Source organism: Amblyomma mixtum, chromosome 1 (genome assembly GCF_055824585.1).
Source record: "Amblyomma mixtum isolate Tamu chromosome 1, ASM5582458v1, whole genome shotgun sequence".
In the NCBI taxonomy this organism is placed as follows: Eukaryota; Metazoa; Arthropoda; class Arachnida; order Ixodida; family Ixodidae; genus Amblyomma; species Amblyomma mixtum.
The window spans coordinates 63,758,662-63,781,562 of NC_143012.1; the positions used below are offsets into that span (position 1 = coordinate 63,758,662).

General features: G+C 45.3%; 2 protein-coding genes across 2 annotated transcripts; one reads left to right on the plus strand and one right to left on the minus strand.

Annotated features, from left to right (window-relative positions):
• Positions 1 to 4,219: 4,219 nt before the first annotated feature.
• LOC149366506 (uncharacterized) lies at positions 4,220 to 7,329 on the minus strand. Its single transcript, XM_089561074.1, has 2 exons — positions 7,281 to 7,329; positions 4,220 to 4,476 (listed from the first exon to the last, which is right to left on the minus strand). Exons 1-2 carry the CDS (start codon positions 7,327 to 7,329, stop codon positions 4,220 to 4,222), a joined length of 306 nt encoding a protein of 101 aa, XP_089417200.1.
• Positions 7,330 to 17,277: 9,948 nt separating this feature from the next.
• LOC149366507 (uncharacterized) lies at positions 17,278 to 20,974 on the plus strand. Its single transcript, XM_089561171.1, has 2 exons — positions 17,278 to 17,336; positions 20,639 to 20,974. The coding sequence occupies exons 1-2, from the start codon at positions 17,288 to 17,290 to the stop codon at positions 20,917 to 20,919; spliced, it is 330 nt and encodes a 109-aa protein (XP_089417297.1). The 5' UTR covers positions 17,278 to 17,287; the 3' UTR covers positions 20,920 to 20,974.
• Positions 20,975 to 22,901: the final 1,927 nt, after the last annotated feature.

Genomic DNA, 22,901 nt, shown 5'->3' on the forward strand with positions numbered 1-22,901 from the left:
ATAGAGGGGAGGATAGGAAAAGGCGACTGCCGATTTCCCCCGGTCGGGTCAGGCCGGAGGTGCCGTCTACAGGAAGCTGGGGCCAAAGTGGTGTGTTGCCTCCGCCGAGGGGCCTTTAAGGTCAAACGCTCGGCATCGGCTCAACCACCAGGATCCCCTTTTTTCCGGACACGGCGATGCCACGCACGGCTAAGCGCGGGTGCTCCGGTCCGTGGTGGCGCACTGCTCCCCATCATCCCCCTGCGGGGATGTCCCTGCGGATGCTCAGGTACCCGTGGTGTCGCAACTCGCCATCGTCTGCATGAATCAGACGCCCCTGCGGGGATTTTGTGTCATGCAAAGGAGCACTAGCACTTTGTACAAAGCACTGTAAACGACACAGCAACAATGCAGTCCTCATCGCGCATTCCTTGGGAACATCAATGATCTTGCCGCAAACGAGCAGAACTTTGTCGACTCCAATGTCATTCGATATAAATGCCGTTGTAAAATCTCGTGTAGCAGCTCGTGCTGGGCGACGAGTCCGATACGCTTTTACGCTTTTTCCACCCCCTATATCTGCAAGTTTACTTCTGCCTACTGAATATGCATTAAAATTGGTTTTGAGCTACGCCCAGACACGCGCGACATTCTACTCAGAAGAGTGTATCGTGCCGATGTAGTGAAACAGAGGGAGATGATGAAATTTTTGGAAAGGAGAAGAAATATGCGATAGCGGCGCAATACTTGATCGCTATCGCAAAACAAAGGTGGTGCTCAAATATTAGTGACGCGAATTGTCGAATACCTAATACCTTCCAAGTAAAAGGAATCCAAGAACCAGCCCTTTTTCTTTTTTATAACAGTGGCCCAGAGTACACCGCTTCAATTACCGAATTCGAATCTCAGAAGCGCCAAAGAAACAAGAGGTAAGCCTTTCGCTGTATCATTAAGGCACTGCTGATCGCTGAAGCCGGAGAGAAGTGTGTCAGCACAAATTCAGTTTTAATGACTGACAAGGAACTATGAAAGAAGCCAACAGCCACAGAAACCAAGGGGCAAAGGGGATTTTTAATTTTTTTTTTATTTATTTTGTGGCGTTGATCAATTTAGAATATTGCTGAATATGTTATCGCCTAAAGCTCATTGATTAGAAACGCAGAAGAAAAAAAAAAAGAAAAACAACCACATGCCGCCGGTGGGATCCGAACCCACGACCTCCGAATTACGCGTCCGGTGCTCTACCTCTGAGCTAGGGCGACGTTTTTTTTTTCCTTTATTGAGCTACGGCGACGGCTGTCAAATCTTCTGCTTTCGGGGGTATTTATATTTACAAGTAACCTAACCTTGAGAGTGTTCATCAGCGCTACCCACGTTCATAAGAGGCGGACATAGAACGTCCTGAGTTACCGCAGGTGTGACGTAGAACGTCATCGAACGGAGAGGGTGGAAGCTGCGTGAGAACCCCCTCTTATGCTTCCTATGGCGTCAAGGCTGCCAGAACTGAGGCCCTCGCTAAGCAATTAAGCAAACAAGGGAAGGGGAATGAGGGGCTCGTTATAAATACGAAAGAAGCCAACAGCCACAGAAACGAAGGGGCACAGGGGATTTTTTTTTATTTATTTTGTCGTCGATGCTGTTGCTAAATTTTACTTTCGGTTCGCTTTTGCTACGATTGTCCTGACATTGCTATTGCTGGCGTTTAGTTTTTTGTTCGCTTTTCGTGTCTCCTTCATCGTTTTCTTGCACACCTTTGTCGATTGGCTCCGGTTACGTATGGCCGTGCGACGCTTTCAAATTCTTGCAGATAAAGGTTTAGCGTGCTCTTAGGGCCACTGATGGATAACGCTTTGTTCGATAATGTTTGGTTTGTTATTCTCAGCCTCGTGATGTCACGTGGGTTGTGGTTTGCGCATAAAAGCTGCTCCCTGCTTTCAATAAAATGTTGGTAGTTCAGCGCCAGTCCGGTTGTCGTTGTGTTCCCCATTGTCTTATGGCGCTACTTTTTTTTATCCTTTTTTTGCCGTTGGTTTTATAGTACATTGCAGGAGTATGACTCCCTTCTATTAATAAGTTTTTAGGGAGAATTTTGTGGGTAATTTTCTTAAGGTAAGCTGGCATCTATCACTCCCAGAGGAGTATACCGAAGCAGCACAGGTCATCAGCCAAGGATTGCAAATGGATAATTTTCCTCGGGTCCTTTCTAGGACCTGCCCCGCCGTGGTGGCTCAGTGGTTACGGCGCTCGGCTGCTGACCCGAAAGACGCGGGTTCGATCCCGGCCGCGGCGGCTGAATATCGATGGAGGCAAAATTCTAGAGGACCGTGTGCTGTGCAATGTCAGCGCACGTTAAAGAACTCTGGGGGGTCGAAATTTCCGGAGCCCTTCACTACGGCGTTTCACTACGGCGTCCCTTATAGCCTGAGTTGCTTTGGTACGTTAAACCCCAATAAACCCTAAACCAAACCTTTGCAGGATCGCCCTTGCCAATATGTTCCCAATATTGGGCCAACCACCTCTGCTGCTTGGGTATTTAACTCATGGGGGAGCTCATATGAAAGCTGTACACCCATGCAGGCCTAACTTGAGAGCTTTGATTTCCTGAGAGAATGAGTCAATGAAATTGCAGTGTCTGATTTCAAAGAATAGCTTTATTAGAATAGTTTACTCCATTGAAAACATTCAACCAGCAAACAGATAAACAGCAACCATTTTTTAGCACATAGCGCATGCACTTGATAAATCAGCTCTTTAACATAAGGGGGCGTACTTGAGCATTTATCATGGGGGCGCAGAATTTCTCCAGAAACGCGCGTTGAGAGCTTCATACCTAAAAACTGCGGAAAGAAGCATTTTTGAACAGGATAGAGTACACGAACGCAATTTTTTCATATATGATAAGATTTCACCACAACAATCTACACATCGGCAGATCTGCCATCGGCTAGCTTGCATCTTTTTCTTTCAACGCTTCTGCTAACCCCAAAAGCTTTTCCCATTGGTTTTCTATGCAGGTCTTAACTTCTCGATGCGAGCGATGGAAACAACACAAAAGAAAGATTTATCAAAAAAATATTTGCTATATATCGGTAAAAATGGCATATATCGAAAAAATGAATCATTATCATCAATATTTTCATACCAATACCCCAGTGTTATCCAATATTCAATGTTTTTTTTTCTGAAGAATGTTGTACATGTGCACCTTAGTACTCTCGTTGTCCACACACACCTAGTTTGGTTTAGTTTGGTTTATGGGGTTTAACATCCCAAAGAGAACTCAGGCTATGAGAGACGCCGTAGTGGAGGGCTCCGGAAATTTCGACCACCAGGGGTTCTTTAATGTGCACAGACCTCGCACACACACCTAGTGTTCATACACATGGCGTAAAAAGCAAGCTTCGCTCCACATTCATTAGGAATCTCTGGCCATTTGTTGGGGTTGTGTACCCTTGCTCGTTTACCACTGTGTGACCATTCTTTCGGGAGCAGCCGATGCGATCGCCCGCCTAGGAAACACTGGATCGCCAACTCGCTGACATTGGACACGACCATGGCATCTCGCTAATAGTCCCTGCTTTCTGCCATGTGAAGAATACCTGATTTTAAATTACTTCATCCAGAAGTACAGTCTAAGACCGATAGAAAAAATTTAAACGCCCCAATTTATTATCCACCAACAACGGCGATGAATCCTAGTTGCTGCATAAAAACTTTACTCGGCTGTCTGGTCACACCAGCGCTTGAATTCATAGTCTATTTCAGGTCGCTGAAGTCTTAACTAGACCTGATGGCCATTCACGTTCTCTATCTCTGAAAATTTCATTCCCCGCAATCGCCGACGTCACCCACAGACCCTTCGGAATCCCTATGCCTAGTCGTTTTGGAAGGGGTCGTCGTTGATTAAAATCTATGAGTTTGGCAAGCGTCGATCACTGATGAGTACTGATGTGTCAAAAGTTGTAATGTAGTCTCGCATTCTGCTTGTTTCTGGTAGAGATAAGGTAGAGGCGAACGCATGCAAATAAGACAAAAATGTTGCTATGCTACCATACATGTTGATAGTTTGCGGTCCTTTTCTCACACCAAGAAGTCCCCGTTCCTCCACAAACACAGAGGGCAAACGTCACCGCAAAACTCTTGATTGCTTACAGAAGGAGATGCACAAGAACTCGGATTCTGGCTCCATCCCCCACTCGCTTTATTTCTGTAGAAATATAACTGCGAAATTAGGAGAGGCTCATCCCTTTTTGACGGCCTGTGATATCCCAGCCGACGCAGCACCACCAGCAACGGCAGCGGCCACGGCGACTACCAACGCTGAGATAAATTGCTCTTCTGTTTCGTCATCCATGTCGCTCATGGAGCTCGTCAGGGCTTTCGCGGCTGCCATGATCTCTTCACGGTTGTCCTTGAGAGCCTCGAAGATATCTTGCTGCAGCTCCTTCACTCCTTTCGCACTTTTCTTCGGGCTGTTCATAGTTGCCGCATGGATTTCTGAAACGAGCAGTCAGAGGCACGCTATCAGCACACAATGCATTTTAGTTCGATGTGACATCGATGATAAACATTCTTTTGCAGAGAGTGAACGAAAATAAATAGCACAATCGTAGCAAGACCCTGGAATTTCAATGTGCCTTCGGTGGTTAACAGGATCGAATTTTTGCCTCTCACTGAGGGTCGAGCTGTTTGGCGACGACTGGATTTTTTACACTACCTTAATTAATAAATAAGAACTATTACAGCAATCTATTTTTACATACAAGTGTGGTGTAAGGATTGGTGTATGAAACCACACAGGACCCACTCCGTGAAACAGCAACACTTAAAAACAATGTCTGGTGACTTCAGTGTCACTTGCACAAATGCCGTATTTCCCATGTTTCTAATTTTAATTATCTCGGTGTCACGGTTACCAAAATATATATGGAGTACCTATATATATAAAATATTTGTTGATATGCTTTCTCAGATGTAATCATAAAGATGCTCCATCAAATCTTAAATATCTGGCTTTGAACACATATACCACTTCTAAACTTCGGTATGGTTCGATTGTCTAGGGTCCTCAGGCCAAAATATATACTTATCACTTGGAGCAGATATAGAAAAAAAACCGGTGATCTTCATCTTTGGCTCTTCTATTAACCATAAAATTGCCAACAACATTCCATCCTTAGAAACCCGCTGGAAGATAACTCCTTTACGATATATACAAGAAAAATATTAATGAACCATTCAAACTAAAGCCTTCCGTTGCTGCGTCTCAGTGTTTGCAACACGAGACCTACACCTCACGTCATGAAATCGCTGACTACAGCCATTCTGTGCAAAACCAAGGACTTTGTCCGCAGTTTTTATCCATCGACAATTTCTCTTTTGATTTCGTTTTCGGAATGCGTTGTTAAATTCTCAAACTTTCACCAAGCACTGCGGCTATAGCTTTTTTGATGAGCAGTATGATGCATCCTTTTTTCTCTTAGTTATATTATTTTTTCCCTGAATTCATGACATCACATTGCCTCTGTTTCTTAGTTTCTCGGTTGACTGGTGTGATCTTCCTTTTTATGTTTTTTACTCCATTTATGTACGACACTGCTCCTAGTGCCAGAATGCTAGTCGGCAGTAGTGGGAAACAAACAATAAAGTAAAAGATATTCGTTTTCTTCTCTTTTTTATTGGTAGTTGTGAAGTTTATTGCACACGTCCGTTTTTGCATGTGACTATACAATTTGATAGTAAGTACGAAAACTAAAAATTACCCACGATTGCTTTACTTCCTAACGCGAAATTTGAGTGAACATTTTCACCTTTTTAAGCTTTTTGATAGACTGACGCACAGAATTGAGCAAAGACATGAATGTACAATTACTGACAACTTGTTATTTTTCACACATATTCCTTGTTCATGAAACACTCCAATAACAGTTCTTGATTGTCATGAGGAAAGCTTTGTGGTCTGAGAGATACATGGATATATTCTCGACTTGGTGCACCAATGACTGGTCCTGGGGTGTGCGGCAAAGAGATAGCAGCGACTAACGGATGCCGCTGACGCTGCTAGCGAGTGAAGTGAACGTGGCTCTGCTTTTCGGCTTGGGATGCACGCACCGTGATCCGCTGATGCCGAGCCGGCGCTTCGGCAACCGGAGAACACCGCGAGGGGGTGGGGGGGTTAAAGGCAGTGGCGAACGGCGCCGGCTATGCGTTTCGGCTTGGGCGTGCGGGTGAAATGGCGTCAGGAACGCGCCAAGAATGGCGTCAGGGACAACGGCGACACGCGAAACGCAGGAACGGACGCCAAAGAGCTGCGCTCTAAAAATTAGGTAGCACTTTCCGTACACTATGTTCTTGGAACAGTTTGCACTTTACAGTCGATCTTAACTTATGAGCAGAACATGCAAGACAAGCAGTGCACGTCATGCAGATATTAAGGAATTATTGCCGTTCCAATCTAATCGATTTGCTTCCTCCGCTCGTCTGGTCGACTCATTTTGGGCATTGAGAACGAGGTGATTGATCATTACAAAGCACAAAAGGAAAGAGATTCAGATGGAAGTCACATGTCGTCACTATATCAACCAGCCTCCTTTACGTATATAGCTAAGCGCCAGAACAGCACACAGACATGCACCAAAAAACCCTCGATCATGGAGAGGCATCCCCAACAGTAGTCTACGCATACCTCAAGTGGGTTAAGCGATGGTTGTTAATGAAAAATAGTCCCCCTTTGCATACGCACTTCTAGGCCAGGGAATCATCGCTTAAGGCTCACGATATTTCAAGCATTCCGCAGCAGCCTGCAAACATGGCACTCCTAAACTGTGCCTATTGCTGGCATGAGAAAACACTCGAGCGACGCTTCTGTCTACTTAGCAAGAAAAGAGCGATGGAGGAGCGCTCGTAAGATATATTTTAACAGCAACACACTGCCGACAACTTCTCAAAAGGCTGGCGCGCAACTCTCGCACTCTCACAAGTGAAAATACTACGTGGATATGCACCGCCATCCTTCTTAAACCGGTTTCTCAAGCGGCAGCCGAGTGGCGTCGATTTCGTGAAAATCAGTAGTATGGTCCAGAAACGCTAGTTATTTCTGCTACTCAACACACATGCATTTAGGAAAAGTTAGTTGCGGGTTATTTAGTACCGCAACGTTCGTGCACAAAAGGAAGCCAGGTTTATATTGCTACATAGTCTTTTTACAGACGACTTCACGGTTTTTGAAGTAGTCATGCAGTTACTGCTTCTTGCAGTGCGTTCAGTGTTAGACGTTAATGTCCTGCACACATCTCACTTACGGCAGATATGTCCGAGGACGATGAGGGCCAAGATGAGATAAGCGTTCATGGTGGAATCGCTGCAACGAGAAAGAACATGCTGTTTAAAGATGTTGTATGCATATCCTGATATTCAAACCTCGCGTTAGAAAATTATTGTCCTATCTGGTTGGCAGCAATTGAAACAGTTAGAAGGGGGGGGGGTGTTATCATAATAACGGATTCTTATATTATTTCTTGTTCGCGATGCAAAGTGCTAGAGGATGTGGTATAAAAAGATCCCTAACCACTGGCAAACTATTAGTCACATTTTGAGGGCTCTGAAAAATCTAGATATTGAACCCACAATACTAAGTTACATTCTCAGAAAGAACTATTATTTTTTCTCATCAGAGGCATCCTCTGCTGCCCAAGTAAGTTTAGTAGCAAGTCACTCATTGTTCCGACTTTCAAGTAGAATGTTCTTTATTAACGATTAGTTGGCCTAAGGTATGAATAATCTCCTCTTCTACAAAAACCCGCCGCGATGGCTCACTGGTTACGGCGCTCGGCTGCTGACCCGAAAGACGTAGGTTCGATCCCGGTTTCGGCGGCGGAATTTCGATGAAGGCGAAATTCTAGAGGCCGGTGTGCGGAGCGATGTCAGTGCACGTTAAGGAATCCCAGGTGGTCGAAATTTCAGGAACCCTCCACTACGGCGTCCCTCATAGCCTGAGCCTCTTTGGGACGTTAAACCCCAATAAACCAAAAGCAATCTTCTTCTACATAATGACAAGAACAGTTGTTGCGAGTAACAATAGAAATCTCATATTTGCTGACACCTAATAGTCAATGCCTACTTATGTACACTTTAAATGTATATAAAACGAGTTTAAAGAATATCGACCAGATTTTCCTTCGTGCCGAAACAGCCATTTTTTCCCGCAGCAAGAACCTACGCCGCCCCATCAAAGCAGCAAAGAGATACTTGCACCAGCTAATATACCATCGGATATGTGAGTAGCCAAAGTACGTGAAAAGATAGGTTAACGGTGGCTGTAACTGCAAACGATCAACTTGGACAGCTACAAAGGAAGGAAGGAAGGAAGGAAGGAAGGAAGGAAGGAAGGAAGGAAGGAAGGAAGGAAGGAAGGAAGGAAGGAAGGAAGGAAGGAAGGAAGGAAGGAAGGAAGGAAGGAAGGAAGGAAGGAAGGAAGGAAGGAAGGAAGGAAGGAAGGAAGGAAGGAAGGAAGGAAGGAAGGAAGGAAGGAAGGAAGGAAGGAAGGAAGGAAGGAAGGAAGGAAGGAAGGAAGGAAGGAAGGAAGGAAGGAAGGAAGGAAGGAAGGAAGGAAGGAAGGAAGGAAGGAAGGAAGGAAGGAAGGAAGGAAGGAAGGAAGGAAGGAAGGAAGGAAGGAAGGAAGGAAGGAAGGAAGGAAGGAAGGAAGGAAGGGAAAACTTTATTTACACTAATGGTTTTTCCTGCGGTTTGGGGGCTTCTTCAGAGACGTCTTGGTTCTACCCCCAGGAGCCTTCTCTGTCGAAGTCGTCCGCCTCTAATCAGTGGTCGGTTGCCCTCAGTCCAGGGCACCGCTGGCAACTGCCGCCCGTTGAGCTCGCTGTACCAGACCTTGTTGGTCTTCACAGCGGTCTCCCACTGCTCCGCACTCGGGTTTTGTATTTTGGGGACCACGTCTATGTTTTGGCAGGCCCATGTGATGTAGTATAGTGTAGGTTTTTCGTCGCACCAGGGACATTTGTTCGTGTATATCGTAGGGTGCATTTTGTTTAGTATATGTAGGTTTGGGAAAGAGCCTGTTTGTAATTGTCTCCAAGTGACAGCTTCCTCTCTGCTGAGAGATTTGTGCGGTGGGGGATATCGCATTCTTCTGCCTCTATAGTTTTGTAGTATGGCCGAGTATTCCCTGGGTGCTGGCGCGAGTTCCGCGGTCTCGTCGGAAGCTCGGAAAGTAATGTATCCTCGAGCTATCCTGTCGGCCTCTCGGTTCCCTGCAACCCCCGTGTGCCCCGGTACCCACACAATTTTGTGTAGGATCTTGTCGTTTTGTTCTTCCCGGTTTTTAATTCTGTCACTCGCTGCGAGGAGTATACGGAGCGCGTGACGACCTATCCTGCCATTCATGTAATTTCGGCAGGCTGTTTGAGAGTCCGTAAGTATTGTTAGTGACCGCCCGGTTCTATAGCCCTCCGCCACCGCTAGAGCAACGGCTACTTCCTCGGACTCTGCAGCTGTGCAGCCTCGGAGAGACGCGCTGGTCATTTCGCGTAACGACGAATCAACCACCGCCGCTACAGCGATTTTGGTATCTCCTCCTCTCCAAGACGCGCCTGTATACACGGTCGTGGCTTGAGGAGCGTATGTTTTCTCGATGAATCCGGCCCTCACTTCTCTTCTGCCTCGATGGAGGTTGGGATCCATGTTTTTTGGTATTGGCGCTACCTTGAGGGTCTTGCGAAGCTCGTCGGGGATCGTTGCCGTCCTCGACATTTCTCGCATCTGCTCGCGGTATCCGAGCCTCTGCAGGAGCGCTCTTCCTGTCGTTGTTTGCAACAGCCTGAGTTTTTGCGACTCAAGCTGCGCCTCTCGTAGCTCCTCAAAGGTGTTGTGTAATCCCAGGGCCATGAGTTTTTCTGTAGACGTGTTGCCTGGTAGTCGGAGCGCTGTCTTATACGCTTTACGTAGCAGGGCATCCGCTTGTTGTATTTCATTTTTGTTGAGACACTGGTAGGGTAGGCTGTACGTGATTCGACTAACTACTAGGCTTCTGACTAGTTTTGGTGTGTCTTCTTCACGCATGCCATGTCGCCTGTTGGTGATGCGGGTGATCATGCGTGCGACTTGTAGCGTTGTTGCTTTCAGTAGGGTAAAAGTGTGAGTACTGCGAGATCCACAGTCTGACTTTCAGCGTCACTGACGGAGTCAAGAGAAATAATTCTGGGCCGGCTCTTCTAACTTCCATGACTGCCATAGGTCACATGACTGCGAGCAGACAAAATAAGAGCGGGAGTTTCGAAAACAGGATATATTCTTTTGGTCCTTGATGCGCCTAGCTTCTGCATGGTTCGAGCAGATTAAGCATTTGATGCGTCGCGTTTCCAAGGGAAGAGTAAGAGATGGACAAGTTAATCACTATGTTGGTGCAGAAACTCTGTCGACTGTCATGTTTTATCAAGAATGACGAATTAAAAATAGGCTCAATGATGTACGCGGTGTTCGCTGCAAGGAAGGGGAATGATGATGCGAACTTTTGCATGTCCAGAAAATCGAGACATGGTCCAGCAACCATCTACTAACGGACCAATTTGATTCGGCTCCACACAGACGTTTAGAGGTTTCTGCCTTGATAGGACGTCAATCGAGAAGATGAAATATGATGAGCAATTTCCTTAACATCGTTAGAGCAGCTGAGGACAATTTCGGGAATTTACGATAACCGAGTATTCCCCAGCCGCCAATGCAAAACAATGGCTTTGAAGTGAGAATGCTTTAGCAAGCGAAGAGAGAGTAAGAGAAGTTTAAATCTAATACCTCCAGAATATCCCAAAATGAGGATAAATTACACAGGTGCTTTGAGGGACGGTCAACAAGAGAGGTTTGCAGTTTTTCATAGCCGGACAGGTAGAGTAACATAAGCCTCGATATTTCCAACATTATCGAAGATGTGAATCATCGAAGGCTCGATAATTCGATACTGGTCCGAGGAGCACAAAAGGCTTCTCACATTGGACTGTGCAGGCTCCCTCCTCTACGGCTTGTTATTCCTTAATCTCATGAATACCTATTTGAATCTTTTGGGCTGACGTATTTCCTGTTACGAAGTTTATGATTCGGTATGTGGGGACATTCGTAGCCGCACATACTCGATGCGTTTGAGCAAACGTTTAGCCGTAGGCCAGCATTATTCCTTCCGTCCCGCATTTCACATTTCTCTTAACCCTAATAGAAAACTTTCGGTGCTTCCAGCTATTCTGCCCCATTCTATGTTCTACCACTGGACTGTAGTTGTTCCGCCCGAATACCTATGCAAACGGCCAAGACAAAATTGCTCACTCGACTGCAAAACAAAATGCTGCTTTGAAAACTCGACTTACCTGTCGTTCCGTCGACGCTTCTCAGGTTGAAGTTTGCTGACTGAAGAGGTGGAGTCCAGGCCGCATTTATATACAAAAAAAGGGTATTGTTGTTCGGATTCATTTTTACGTCAAAGAGATTACGTATTCCGTAAATGGTATAATTCTATTCGAGCACCACCTTTTTTTTGCGTTATCCTCCGTCTACTTCATCGCTATCGTGTGCTTTACGTCAGCGTTGGGTATTTTGTCACCTGACCGTGCTTCGTGGCGTCAGTACAGATGCACTCTTCTGAATAGAGTCAGGTGCGAGCTTCGGCTTATCGTCGGGACGTATGGATTGCAGATAATTTGGAAGGAAGTGGCATCAACCAGCTTTACCGTCGCCTGTGCAATGCTCCTATTAACGCGGAACTAATAGCAAATGCCTCGAAGATTGCTTTACATGGATGTGATCAAAAACCCTATAGAGACATTTCATTACGTTTCGTCTCGGAACTTCAATAGTAGTAGAATTCTTCTATTGAGGTTACGATGTGTCTTTTCAGCTTTATGTTCTTGAGCACCCAAGCAGACACACTCCGTCAAGTAGCCTGTTACTTCATAGGCCGATAAACAGTTACAATCGGATTTTCTGGGCTGTAATCTTTCGCGCTCGGTCTCATGACGACCACATGCGGTAGGTCTGTGAGCGAATTTTACGGCGAGTGGCCGCCACATCCTTTTATTCTGCTCTGCGGCTTCTAACACTATCGCTTTAGAAACCGGGAACCCAGTGCAACTCGAACCATGCACAAAAGATTGGCCTAGTGCAGTCTCGATCCGTTTTGCATTCTGTCACAGTAAAGTCAGGAAGTGCAATGCTCCTGCCCGAAATTTATTCTCTACGTGGTATCTTCCGCGACCGCAACAAGAATGTAACGTGTTCGCAGCTAGCATGGGGTATGCGTTTGGGCAAATGAAATTCTTCTAAGTCATTTGTCTGCCCCAGTCTCTGCAATGGCACCAAATTCTAGAAAGACCTTTTTTAGGAGTCACCTGTCCACGTGTACAAGATACCATAATAAATCCGATAGCTCGGTTAGATTCCTGTTTGACAATATAGTTCATCACTGCGTCTGTGATTGCCTATATGCCGCTTCTGTACTTGAAACCCCAAATACCATACCATGCTATATCGTACCGTAGGTTACGGGATGATACCATACCACACAGACCACTATTCTACCATACAATAGCATCAAAATCGCCCTCTCTCTCTGTACCATTCTTACCAGCGGCAAGTTTCAGCGGCTTACGTATATGATATTCGAGTCGTGGGCCGTGGACGTGGCGTTGGAAGAGTTCGAATGAAATCATTCGAATATCCCTTCCATACTCAATAACCTCCAGCTAACCATATGAGTTCGGTTGAACACAAGTTTACATGGTGACAGTCGTGCACAAAAGTTGGCTCGCACTCAAAATATTTCCACGCTGTCAATTGATGTGAGCGTCGTGTTAAGTGCGGACCACACCGAAACGCCCACGATAAATAAGTCTCCGGAGAACTCGCTCTGATTTCAGTGATTTGGCCATGTAAACTTCTGTCCAACCGCCCTCATATGGTTAGTTGGCAGTTATTGAGTATGGAAGGGACATTCGAATGATTTCATTCGAACTCTTAAAACGCCACGTCCACGGCCCACTACTCGAATATGGGACGACGTATGGGACTAAATATGTTCTTCCAGCCGGTAGATTGTGTTTGTTTCGCAGGCCAAATCCCTGAAATCAGAGTGAGTTCTCCGGTGACATGTTTATCGTCGACGTTTCGGCATGGTCCGCAGTTAACACGACACTCACATCAATTGACAGCGTGGAAATATTTTGAGTGCGAGCCAACTTTTGTGCACGGCTCTCACCATGTAAACTTGTGTACAACCGAACTCATATGGTTAGCTGGCGGTTACTGAGTATGGAAGGGATATTCGAATGATTTCATTCGAACTCTTCCAACGCCACGTCCACGGCCCACGACTCGAATATCATATATGTAAGCCGCTGAAACTTGCCGGTGGTAAGAATGGTACAGAGAGAGAGGGCGATTTGAAATGCTATAGTATTTATAGTATGGTACCGTAATGGTCTGTGTGGTATGGTATCGTCCGGTAAGGTACGGTATGATAAAGCAAGGTATGGTATTTGGCATTTAAAGTACAGAAGTGGCATATAGGTTATCACAAACGCAGTGCTAACCGATATTGTCAAAGATTAACCACACCGGGCTATGGAATTTATTATTGCGTCTTGTCTACATGATCAGGTGATTCCTTAGCAGGTCATTGCAGAACTGGGTGCCACAGCAGAAACGGCGGCATACAAATGCCTTCGATGAATCTCATTTACCGAAATGCGTACCTTATGCTTGCTGCGAACACGTAGTCTTTGTCAAAAGTAACCAGGTTGCATGGTTTGCTTCTAGCTCGTGCAGTGGAGCCCTTACAGCTTCCCTGATGCTGAAATGGTCGTTAAAGATAAGGACTGGGGGTTTTTCTTACCTTCCAAGCCCTTTTGACCATCAGGAAAGTCACAAGGGCTCCACTACAGAAGCTAGAAGCAAACCATGCAGCCTGGTTACTTTTGACAACGACGGTACATTCCTTTTGCGGTCGCGGATGACGTCATATGGAGAATAAGTTCGGGGCTGAAGCACTGAACTTCTTGACATTACTGTGACAAAAACAAAACGGATAGAGACTGAACGAGGCCAATCTTTTGTGCATGGATCGAGTTTCACTGGGTTCCCGGTTTGTAATGCGATCGTGTTAGAAGCCTCAGAGCAGAAAAAAAGGGTGTGGCGGCGGCTCGCCGTAAGATTCGCTCACAGACTACCAGATGTTTTCATCGTGAGACCACTTGCGAAAAATTACAGCCCAGAAAATCCGATTGTAACTGTTTTTCGGCCTATGGCGTAACAGGGTATACGTGACGGAATGTGTCTGCTTGGGTGCTCATGAACATAAAGCATATCGCAAATAACCACGAATACAACTGAAAAGTCACATAGTAAACTCCATAGAAGAATTCTACTACTATTGAAGTTCCTAGACTGAACGTAATTAAATGTCTTTATAGCGTTTTGATCCCATCCATGTAAAGCAATCTTCGAGACATTTGCAATTAGTTCCGCGTTAATAGGAGCATTGCACAGGCGACGGTAAAGCTGGTTGGTGCCACTTCGTTCCATATTATCTGCAGTCTGTACGTCGCGACGATAAGCCGAAGCTCGCACCCCACTCTATTCAGAAGAGTGCATCTGTACTGACGCCACGAAGCACGGCCAGGTGACAAACGCCAACGAAAAGCACGCGATAGCCATCGAGTAGACAGAGGATAACGCAAAAGAAGGCGGTGCTCGAACTGAATAATGCGATTTACGGAATATGTAACCTCTTTGACGTAAAAAGGAATCCGAACAACAATACCCTTTTTTGTGTATAAATGCGGCTTAGACTCCACCTCTTCACTCACCGAGCTTCAACCTCAGAAGCGGCGACGGAACGAAAGGTAAGTCCTGAGTTTTCTAAGCAGCATCTAGTTTTGCAGCCAAGTGAGTAATTTTGTCTTGGCCGTTTGCATAGGTATTCGGGCGGAACAACTACAGTTCAGTGGTAGAACAGAGAACAGGGCGAAAAATCGTGAAGTACCGAAAGTTTTCGATTAGCGTTAAGAGAAATGTGAAAGGCGGGACGGAAGGAATAATGCTGGCATACGGATAAACGTTTGCTCAAAGGCACCGTGTGTGTACGGCTACAAATGTGCCCCATATGCCGAATCATAAGCTTCGTAAGATGAAATATGTCAGCAAAAAAGATTCAAATAGGTATTCATGATATCATCAAATAACAAGCCGTAGAAGATTAAGCCTGCAGCGTACAATGTAAGAGGCCTTAGAGCTCATCTGGGCAGTATAGAATTATCGAGCTTTCGATGATTGAAATCTTCAATAATGTGGGAAATATCGAAGCTTATGTTCCTGTACCTGTTCGCCTATGCAAAACTGAAAACCCTCTCCGGTTGACCGTCCCTCAAAGCACATGAATAGTTTCTTCTCAATTTGTGCTATTCCTGTAGGTATTAGATTTAAAGTGTTTTTACTTTCTCTTCGATTGCTAAAACATTCTCCAACGCCATTCTTCTGCATTGCGGGCGCGGTTGAATTGGTAAATTGTTTTTTTTATTAAACGAAACGGCGCAGTATCTGTCTCACATATCTCGCGGACACCAGAACCGCGCCATAAGGGAAGGGAGGAAGGTGGGAGTGAAAGATGGAAGAGAGAAAGAGTGTCAGTAGAGGAGGTCTCCGGAATAATTTCGACCACCTGGGGATCTTTAACGTGCACTGACATCGCACAGTACACGGGCGCCTCTTGTGTTTCTCCTCCATCGAAAGGCGGCCGCCGTGGTCGGGTTAATATTCGGGTATTGTAAAGTCCCAGAATTGTCCTCAGCTACTGTAACGATCTTAAAGAAATTGCTCATCATATTTCATCTTCTCGAATGACGTCCTATCATGGCAGAAACCTCTAAACGTCTGTGCGGAGCCGAATCAACTTTGTCCGTTAAAAGCTGGTTGCTGGACCATGTTCCGATTTTCTGGACTTGCAAAAATTAGCACCATCACTCCACTTCTTGCAGCGAACACCGCGTATACCATTGAGCCTATTTTAATTCGTAACTTTTGATAAAACATGACAGTCGACAAAGTTTCTGCACCAACATAGTGATTAACATGTCCATATCTCACTCTTCGCTTCGAAATGTGACGCATAAATCCTTAATCTGCTCAAACCATGCAGAAACTAGGCGCACTGAGGATTGATTGTAAAACATTTTATTCGCCGGAAAGAGCTTGGTAAGAGGTCGCGTTAAGTGGTCGAGAGTACGCAGCCCTCGACGACTTTGTCAGCCCACTCCACCGCCAAAACTTGCGTTCTGGGGTCAGAGCTTGCCAGCACGGTCTCCCACCGCTCGAGAGAAGGAGCGGTAACTAGATCACCTGGAGGTGGACCAAAAGCATATATCCGATTTTCGAAATTCCCGCCCTTATTTTGCCTGTTCGCATCTATGTGTCGCATGGCAGTCGTGGAAATTAGAAGAGGCGGTCCAGAATTCTTTGCCTTGACTACGTCACTGGCGCTGAAAGTCGCACTGTGGATCTGTTGTAGCTGTCCAAGTTGATCGTTCGCAGTTAGAGCCACCATTCACCTCTATATATTTTCAAGTATTTTGGCTACTCACATATTCCATGGTATATTAGCTGGTGCAAGTATCTTTATACTGCGTTGGTGAGATGGCGTAGGTTCTTGCTCAGGGAAAAAATCATTGTTTCGGTGCAAATAACAGTCTGGTCGATATTCTCAAGACTCGATTTATTTACACTTAAAGTGTACATAAGTAGGCAGCGTAGCATTGACTATTAGGTGTGTGCAAATGTGAGATTTCGATTGTGTCACGCAACAGCTGTTGTCATTTTCTAGAAGGAATTATTCAGATCTGAAGCCAACTAATTGTTGCTAACGTAAGAACATTTTATTGCAAATTCTGAACAATGACAAACTTACTACTACCCTTACTTGGACAGCAGTTGATGACACTGATGAGAAAAAAATAGTTCTTTCGCATTATTTAATTTCAGCATTGTGAGTTCAATATCTAGGTTATTTAAAGCTCTCACAATGTGATTAATAGTTTGCCAGTGGTTAGGCATTTCTTTATAACACTTCCTCTCGCCCGTGGCATGGGGAACAAGATATAATATAAGAATTCGTTATTATGATAGTTAACACACCCCGCCCAACTGTTTCAATTGCTCCCAACAAGATAGGGCAATAATTTTCAAACGCGAGGCTTGGATATCACGATATGCATACAACACCTTTAAAAAGCACGTTCTTTCTCGTTCCAGCGATTTCACCATGAAAGCCTATGTCATCTTGGCCCTCGTCGTCTTCGGACATCTGAGCCGTAAGTGAGATGTTTTCACGACATTAACGTCTTCCACTGAGTCCACTGCAAGAAGCAGTAACTGCATGACTCCTTCAAAAACCGTGAAGTCGTCAGGAAAATAAGCAAGGAAAAATATGAACTTGGCTTTCTTTCGTTTCTACCCAGATGTCAACGAATGTTGCTATAATGAATAACCCGCAACCAACATTTCCTGAATGTATGTGTGTTGAGCAACAGAAATAATTTGCGCTTCTGGAGCGTACTTGTGATTTTCACAAAATCGACGACACTCTGCGGCCGTGCGACCAACCAATTTAAGAAGGATGGGGGTGCATTGCCACGTAGTGCCCTCCCTTGTACAAGTACGCGAGTTGTTCACTAGCCAATTGAGAAGTTGTTAGCAGTATGTTGGTGTTAAAATATATCTCACTAGCGCTCCTCCATCGGTCTTTGCATGCTAAGGAAATAGAAGCGCCGCTAAATGTCACTACGTTTGTGTTCTCATGCCACCAGTGTGCATAGTTTAGGAATGCCATGTTTCCAGCTGTTGCGGAATGCTCGAAATACCATCACTGCGTAGTTGTCGGGAGCCGAGCCTTAAGCGATGATTCCCTGGCCTAGAATTGCCTATGCAAACATGGACTTCTATATAGTTAACAAGCTTCGCTCAACCCACGTGACTTATGGGTAGACATCTAGTGCGAAGAGCTTTGTTGATGCCTGCGCATGATACATGCCTTATCAGTGCATGCGTGTGTGCTTAGCTACATACATAAAGTGTGAAGCTTTATTTAGTGATTTCATGTGAATTACATTTGTATCTGTTTTCGTTTCTGGTTTGCAATGTCCAAATTTGCTCATTGTCAATGCATAGAATTAGTCGATCAGACGAGCGGAGAAAGAAAATCGAATAGAATCGAACGAAATAAATAATTAGCTGAGCGGGTTTGTGCGCTCGCTCCGCTCAGCGAGCTAGCGGGAGCGCTACTGCGCAAGCGCGAAGCGCTCAGGCGGGAGCGCGCGAGCGGAACGGCACCTCCGCCCCGCTCCTGCGCGAGTCAAGCGGAGTCCGGAGCGGGCCGACGGGCGGGCCTCGCGCAAAGCCTTCTGGGCGCGCGCTAGCCGAACCAAACGTAAACATTCAACATGGCGGCCGCCAGCGCGGGTCTTGCCGGATACTTGTTGGCATGGCGAACAGATTGCAGGCGGTGTCGGATAACTTGCGAACGTAACTCGATCACGATCGACGCTCGCACGCGTAGAGGATGAATGCACACGCTAGACAACGCTACAAATGCGTACGCGCGCACGCTGCGAGGGGTGACTTCCGTGGTCTTGGCTCTCGCAGTAGCAGACGTTTAATTTTTTTTTTGTAATACGAAAGCTTCACTGCTAAAACCAAATCACTGTTGTTACCAGAAAGCATACAGCAAACGTGAACAGCTTTCTTTTATTTATTCACGCATATATCAGAGAGGCTTACTTATAACCATTTTCTGGCAAGTCCAGCTACCACCACTAGGAGGCGCAAGGAGTCGCCTCGCTTGAGCGGACGGGGAAGACGCAGCGCTAAAACTCCACTCTTGCGCGACGCTCCGCTGTGGCTCCGCTGGGAACTGCGAGCGGAGCGGACAGCCAACCCGCTCAGCTAAAACTCTCTATTATCTGTCTGACGTCCACGACTTGTCTTACAGCCAATGCTTATCTACTAAGAGCACCCCAAAAGGGTTGAATTGTTCCGAGAGAATAGAGCGCGGAAAGAACGACCTCATTTTTTTTTTCAAACTGATCATCAAAATATATCTTCACATGCAAAGACGGACGTGGGCAATTGAATTCAATAAAATATCCAATAAAATCAAATAAATTAAAAATCCAATAAAAAATAAAACGTTACATGATTTTGTACTTCATTTATTTTTTATTTTCCACTACTGGCGACAATCATTCGCGCCCTGGCAGCAGTAGCATACATAAATACTAAATAGCATAAAAACATGAAAGTGAAGAGCACAGCTTTCAATTGAAAAAAAAAACTGCGGCGACGTGAGGTAATAAATTCAAGAAAACAATTGCAGGACAAGGGGAAAAAAGAATACAATACAAGAGTAAGGAATGCACGGTTGTGTCAACGAAATAGCTATTGCCGCAGTGCCGGATCAAAGTTTGACGATTTAACAACGCATTCTGGAAACGAATTCAATAAATTGTCCTTGGTAGGAATTACGGATAACAGTTTTGTTTTTGCAAAGATTGGCTGAATCAATGATTTCGGTGCCGAGGTGTTGGTCGTGTGTTGAATGCGTTCGGAACGAGCGGAGGGCTTTGGATTGAACGGTTGCTTAATATTTTTTGTATAGATCGTAGTTCTTCCTGCGGGTGTCTAAGGATGGAATGGTGTTGGCAGTTGCGTGGTTAGTGGAAGATTCTGTTCCTCTACAGTCCCAAAGATGAACATGACTGTTTTTTTTTCTATACCTGCTGAAAGCGAATCGTTTAGTTTTTGGCGTGCGAGCCCTAGACAATTGAACCATACCCAAGTTTGCAAATGGTATAGGTGCCGTGAGCCAGAGATTTAAGATCGCGTGGAGCATCTTTATGTTTGCATCTGAGAAATCAAAATTTACATAAGAATATGAACAGATATTTTAAACATATGTGTGCTCCATATAAATTTTGGTACCACTGACACCAATTTATTGATAACTAGAAACATGTGAAACAAGACATTTGTGCAAGTGACACTGAAATGACCAGATGTTTTTACGTGCTACTGTTTCAGGGCCTGTGTTCTGCGTGGTTTTGTGCACTAATCTTTGGACCACTCTAGTACGGAAAAAATAGACTGCTGAAAAGTGTTTCTATGCATCTATTAAGGTTGTACTATTGTAAAAAATGCAGTCATCTGGAAACAGCTCGAGTGGCAGTGACAGGCAAAACATTCGAACCTTTTTACCATCAAAGGTACAGGCGCAGACAAAAGTAAACGGAGCACACAACTGTCTACGAAGATTTTTCATGCGTCACCTAATTGAAAATTCCAGCAGTGGTACGCGCATGCTGGTAGAGGAGGTTGGTGGGCTTTCTTGTAGACAAACAACGCTTCTTCATTACCAATGGAGACAGTTTGATCGCACTTCGAACGCAATAGCGTGCCCCGTTTACTTATGGCCGCGCATGTACATTACAATTGCAGAGTCTTACTATGATTGTGCTATTTATTTTTCTTTCACCCACTGCAAAAGAATGTTTATCGTCGATGTCACATCGTCCTCAAATGAATTGTGTGCTTATACCGTGCCTCTGACTGCTCGTTTCAGAAATCCATGCGGCGACTATCAACAGCCCGAAGAAAACTGTTAAAGGTGTGAAGGAGCTGCAGCAAGATATCATCGAGGCTCTCAAAGACAACCGTGAAGAGATCATGGCAGCCGCGAGAGCCCTGAAGACCTCCATGGGCAACATGGACGACGGAACAGAAGAGCAATTTATCTCAGCGTTGGCAATTGCCATTGCCACTGCCGTTGCTGGCGGTATTGCTGGCGGTATTGCTAGCGGTGCTGCGGGGGCTGGCATAGCACATGCCGTCAAAAATGGATGAGCCGCTCCCAATTTCGCTGTTATATTTCTAGCGAAATAAAGCCAGTGGGGCATGGTGCCAGGATCTGAATACTTCTGTATCTCTTTCTTTAAGCAACCAAGAGTTTTGCGGTGACGTTTGCACTCTGTTTGTGGAAGAACAGAGACTAGTTGGTGTGAGAAACGGCCAGCAAACTTTCAAAGGAGCCTTGAGCTTCTCCTGATTTTTCTTCACTTGAGCGCAATACGCCAATATAGGTAGAGTTAAAAGGCGACGAACACTTTGCTCACAGAACGAGCTTTTCGGGTGTTTTTGTTGGTGCAGGAAGCTGAAGCGTTCGTCATATAAGCCCAAGCACCTAATTTGTACGAAGTGGGCACGTACGATAGTGTCATACGAGTGCTGCACCGGTGTATTCGATTGGCATCAGAGTCGAAGTGCATTCGAAGCTAGGAATGGCAGCCGGACACCGCGCATTCCCGTGGTGCTACACAATTTTAAAACTCATTTCAATGCTTCAGCAATAGTCAATGTAACGGATTGGCGGTGCTCCCAGTGAGCTTCCCTTTCATTGTGTACAATGACGCTAAAATGACGTCGGCGGCCTCTGCGGTAACGCTAAACCGACAGGGACATCGTCATGATCAACAGGTGAATATTGCTTCTTGGTCCGCCGCGCTGGCTCAGTGGTTATGGCACTCGGCTACTGACCAGAAAGACGCGGGTTCGATTCCTGCCGCGGCGGTCGAATTTCGACGGAGGAGAAATTATAGAGGCCCGTATACTGTGCAATCTCAGTGCACGTGAAAGAATCCCAGGTGGTCGAAATTTCCGGAGGCCTTCACTATGGCGTCTCTCATAGCCCGAGTCGCTTTGGGACGTTAAACCCCATAAATGAAGCGAATATCGCTTTAATGTGACTGGTTTTTTACCCCAACGACACACACTGTTCGGTAGGCGGATGGTAACATGTAATGGCCTATTTATATGCTTTCGTCTCTAGCTTAACTCTACCAGAAACAAGCGGAATGCAAGACTGTGTTGTGCTCGGTTTATTGGCGCATAAGCAGCTAAGGCTATTATGCGCCAAGAACAAGATATGGAAGAATTGGCTTGAGCATAGTTTGAAAACAAAGTGGATAAAAACGGTGGTTTAAAGGGCCTAAAAGTTACTTTTACTATCTAGCTGATGGAAGACAAGAATTTTAAGAATGTCTGATAGCAGAAACTTTTCAAGCTTGCGTAACCTCCGCGGACATCCTTGGCTCGGCAAGGATTTCGAGGCTCCCAACAACTCAGATAATGACCTCAGCCTCCTTCTCATGATTGAGAAAGTGGCTGAGGTGTATAATTGTATGTAGTGAAGCACAGGGTGAGTAGATTAGAGTTTATGAAGAATACTGGCTTCCCTTAAAAACCTCAAAACACAGGGTATACTGACAAGGGCATCTTCGCCTAAAATCAATGCTGGATGAAAAGGAATGTGTTCTTTGTAAAAGGTAGTAAATGTTTTTTCCTTAGTGATTCCAGTTCCGTACATGAGAATAATATGTGGTTTACTGTTAGTTCACCTCCGCACTTTTCACAAACAGGTTTGTCTTCTTTTGTAAGTAGGAAGTTGTGTGTGAGATGTGTGTGTCCAATACGGAGACGGCTTAAACTAACTTCGATGAAACGTTCTTGGTGGGAGCATGACTTCCATTCTTCTATGAATGGTTTTACTAAGTGGAGCTTATTATTACCTTCAATATTCCATTCAGACTGCCATTTATCTCTGAGCTTACACTGTACTAACTTCATGCCATCCCGCCAGGGAATGTTAACTTTCTTTATTTGTTTGTTCCGAGCTTTCGCAGCACATTCATCCGCTTTCTCATTGCCAGTGATTCCAATGTGGCTGGGAACCCAGCAAAATTTTATGTCTTGTCCCTGTATTGTGGCGCTTGTTATGCTGTGTATGATATTACCAATTAGTGGTGTCACTGCACTTCTATGGTGAAGTG

Bases quoted from the DNA above. Each gene is read 5' to 3' on its own strand.
- LOC149366506 (XM_089561074.1), bottom strand. From the start codon at position 7,329: ATGAACGCTTATCTCATCTTGGCCCTCATCGTCCTCGGACATATCTGC. The intron at 4,477-7,280 runs GTAAGTGAGATG...TGCTCGTTTCAG, and splicing joins CGTCCTCGGACATATCTGCC to AAATCCATGCGGCAACTATG.
- LOC149366507 (XM_089561171.1), top strand. From the start codon at position 17,288: ATGAAAGCCTATGTCATCTTGGCCCTCGTCGTCTTCGGACATCTGAGC. The intron at 17,337-20,638 runs GTAAGTGAGATG...TGCTCGTTTCAG, and splicing joins CGTCTTCGGACATCTGAGCC to AAATCCATGCGGCGACTATC.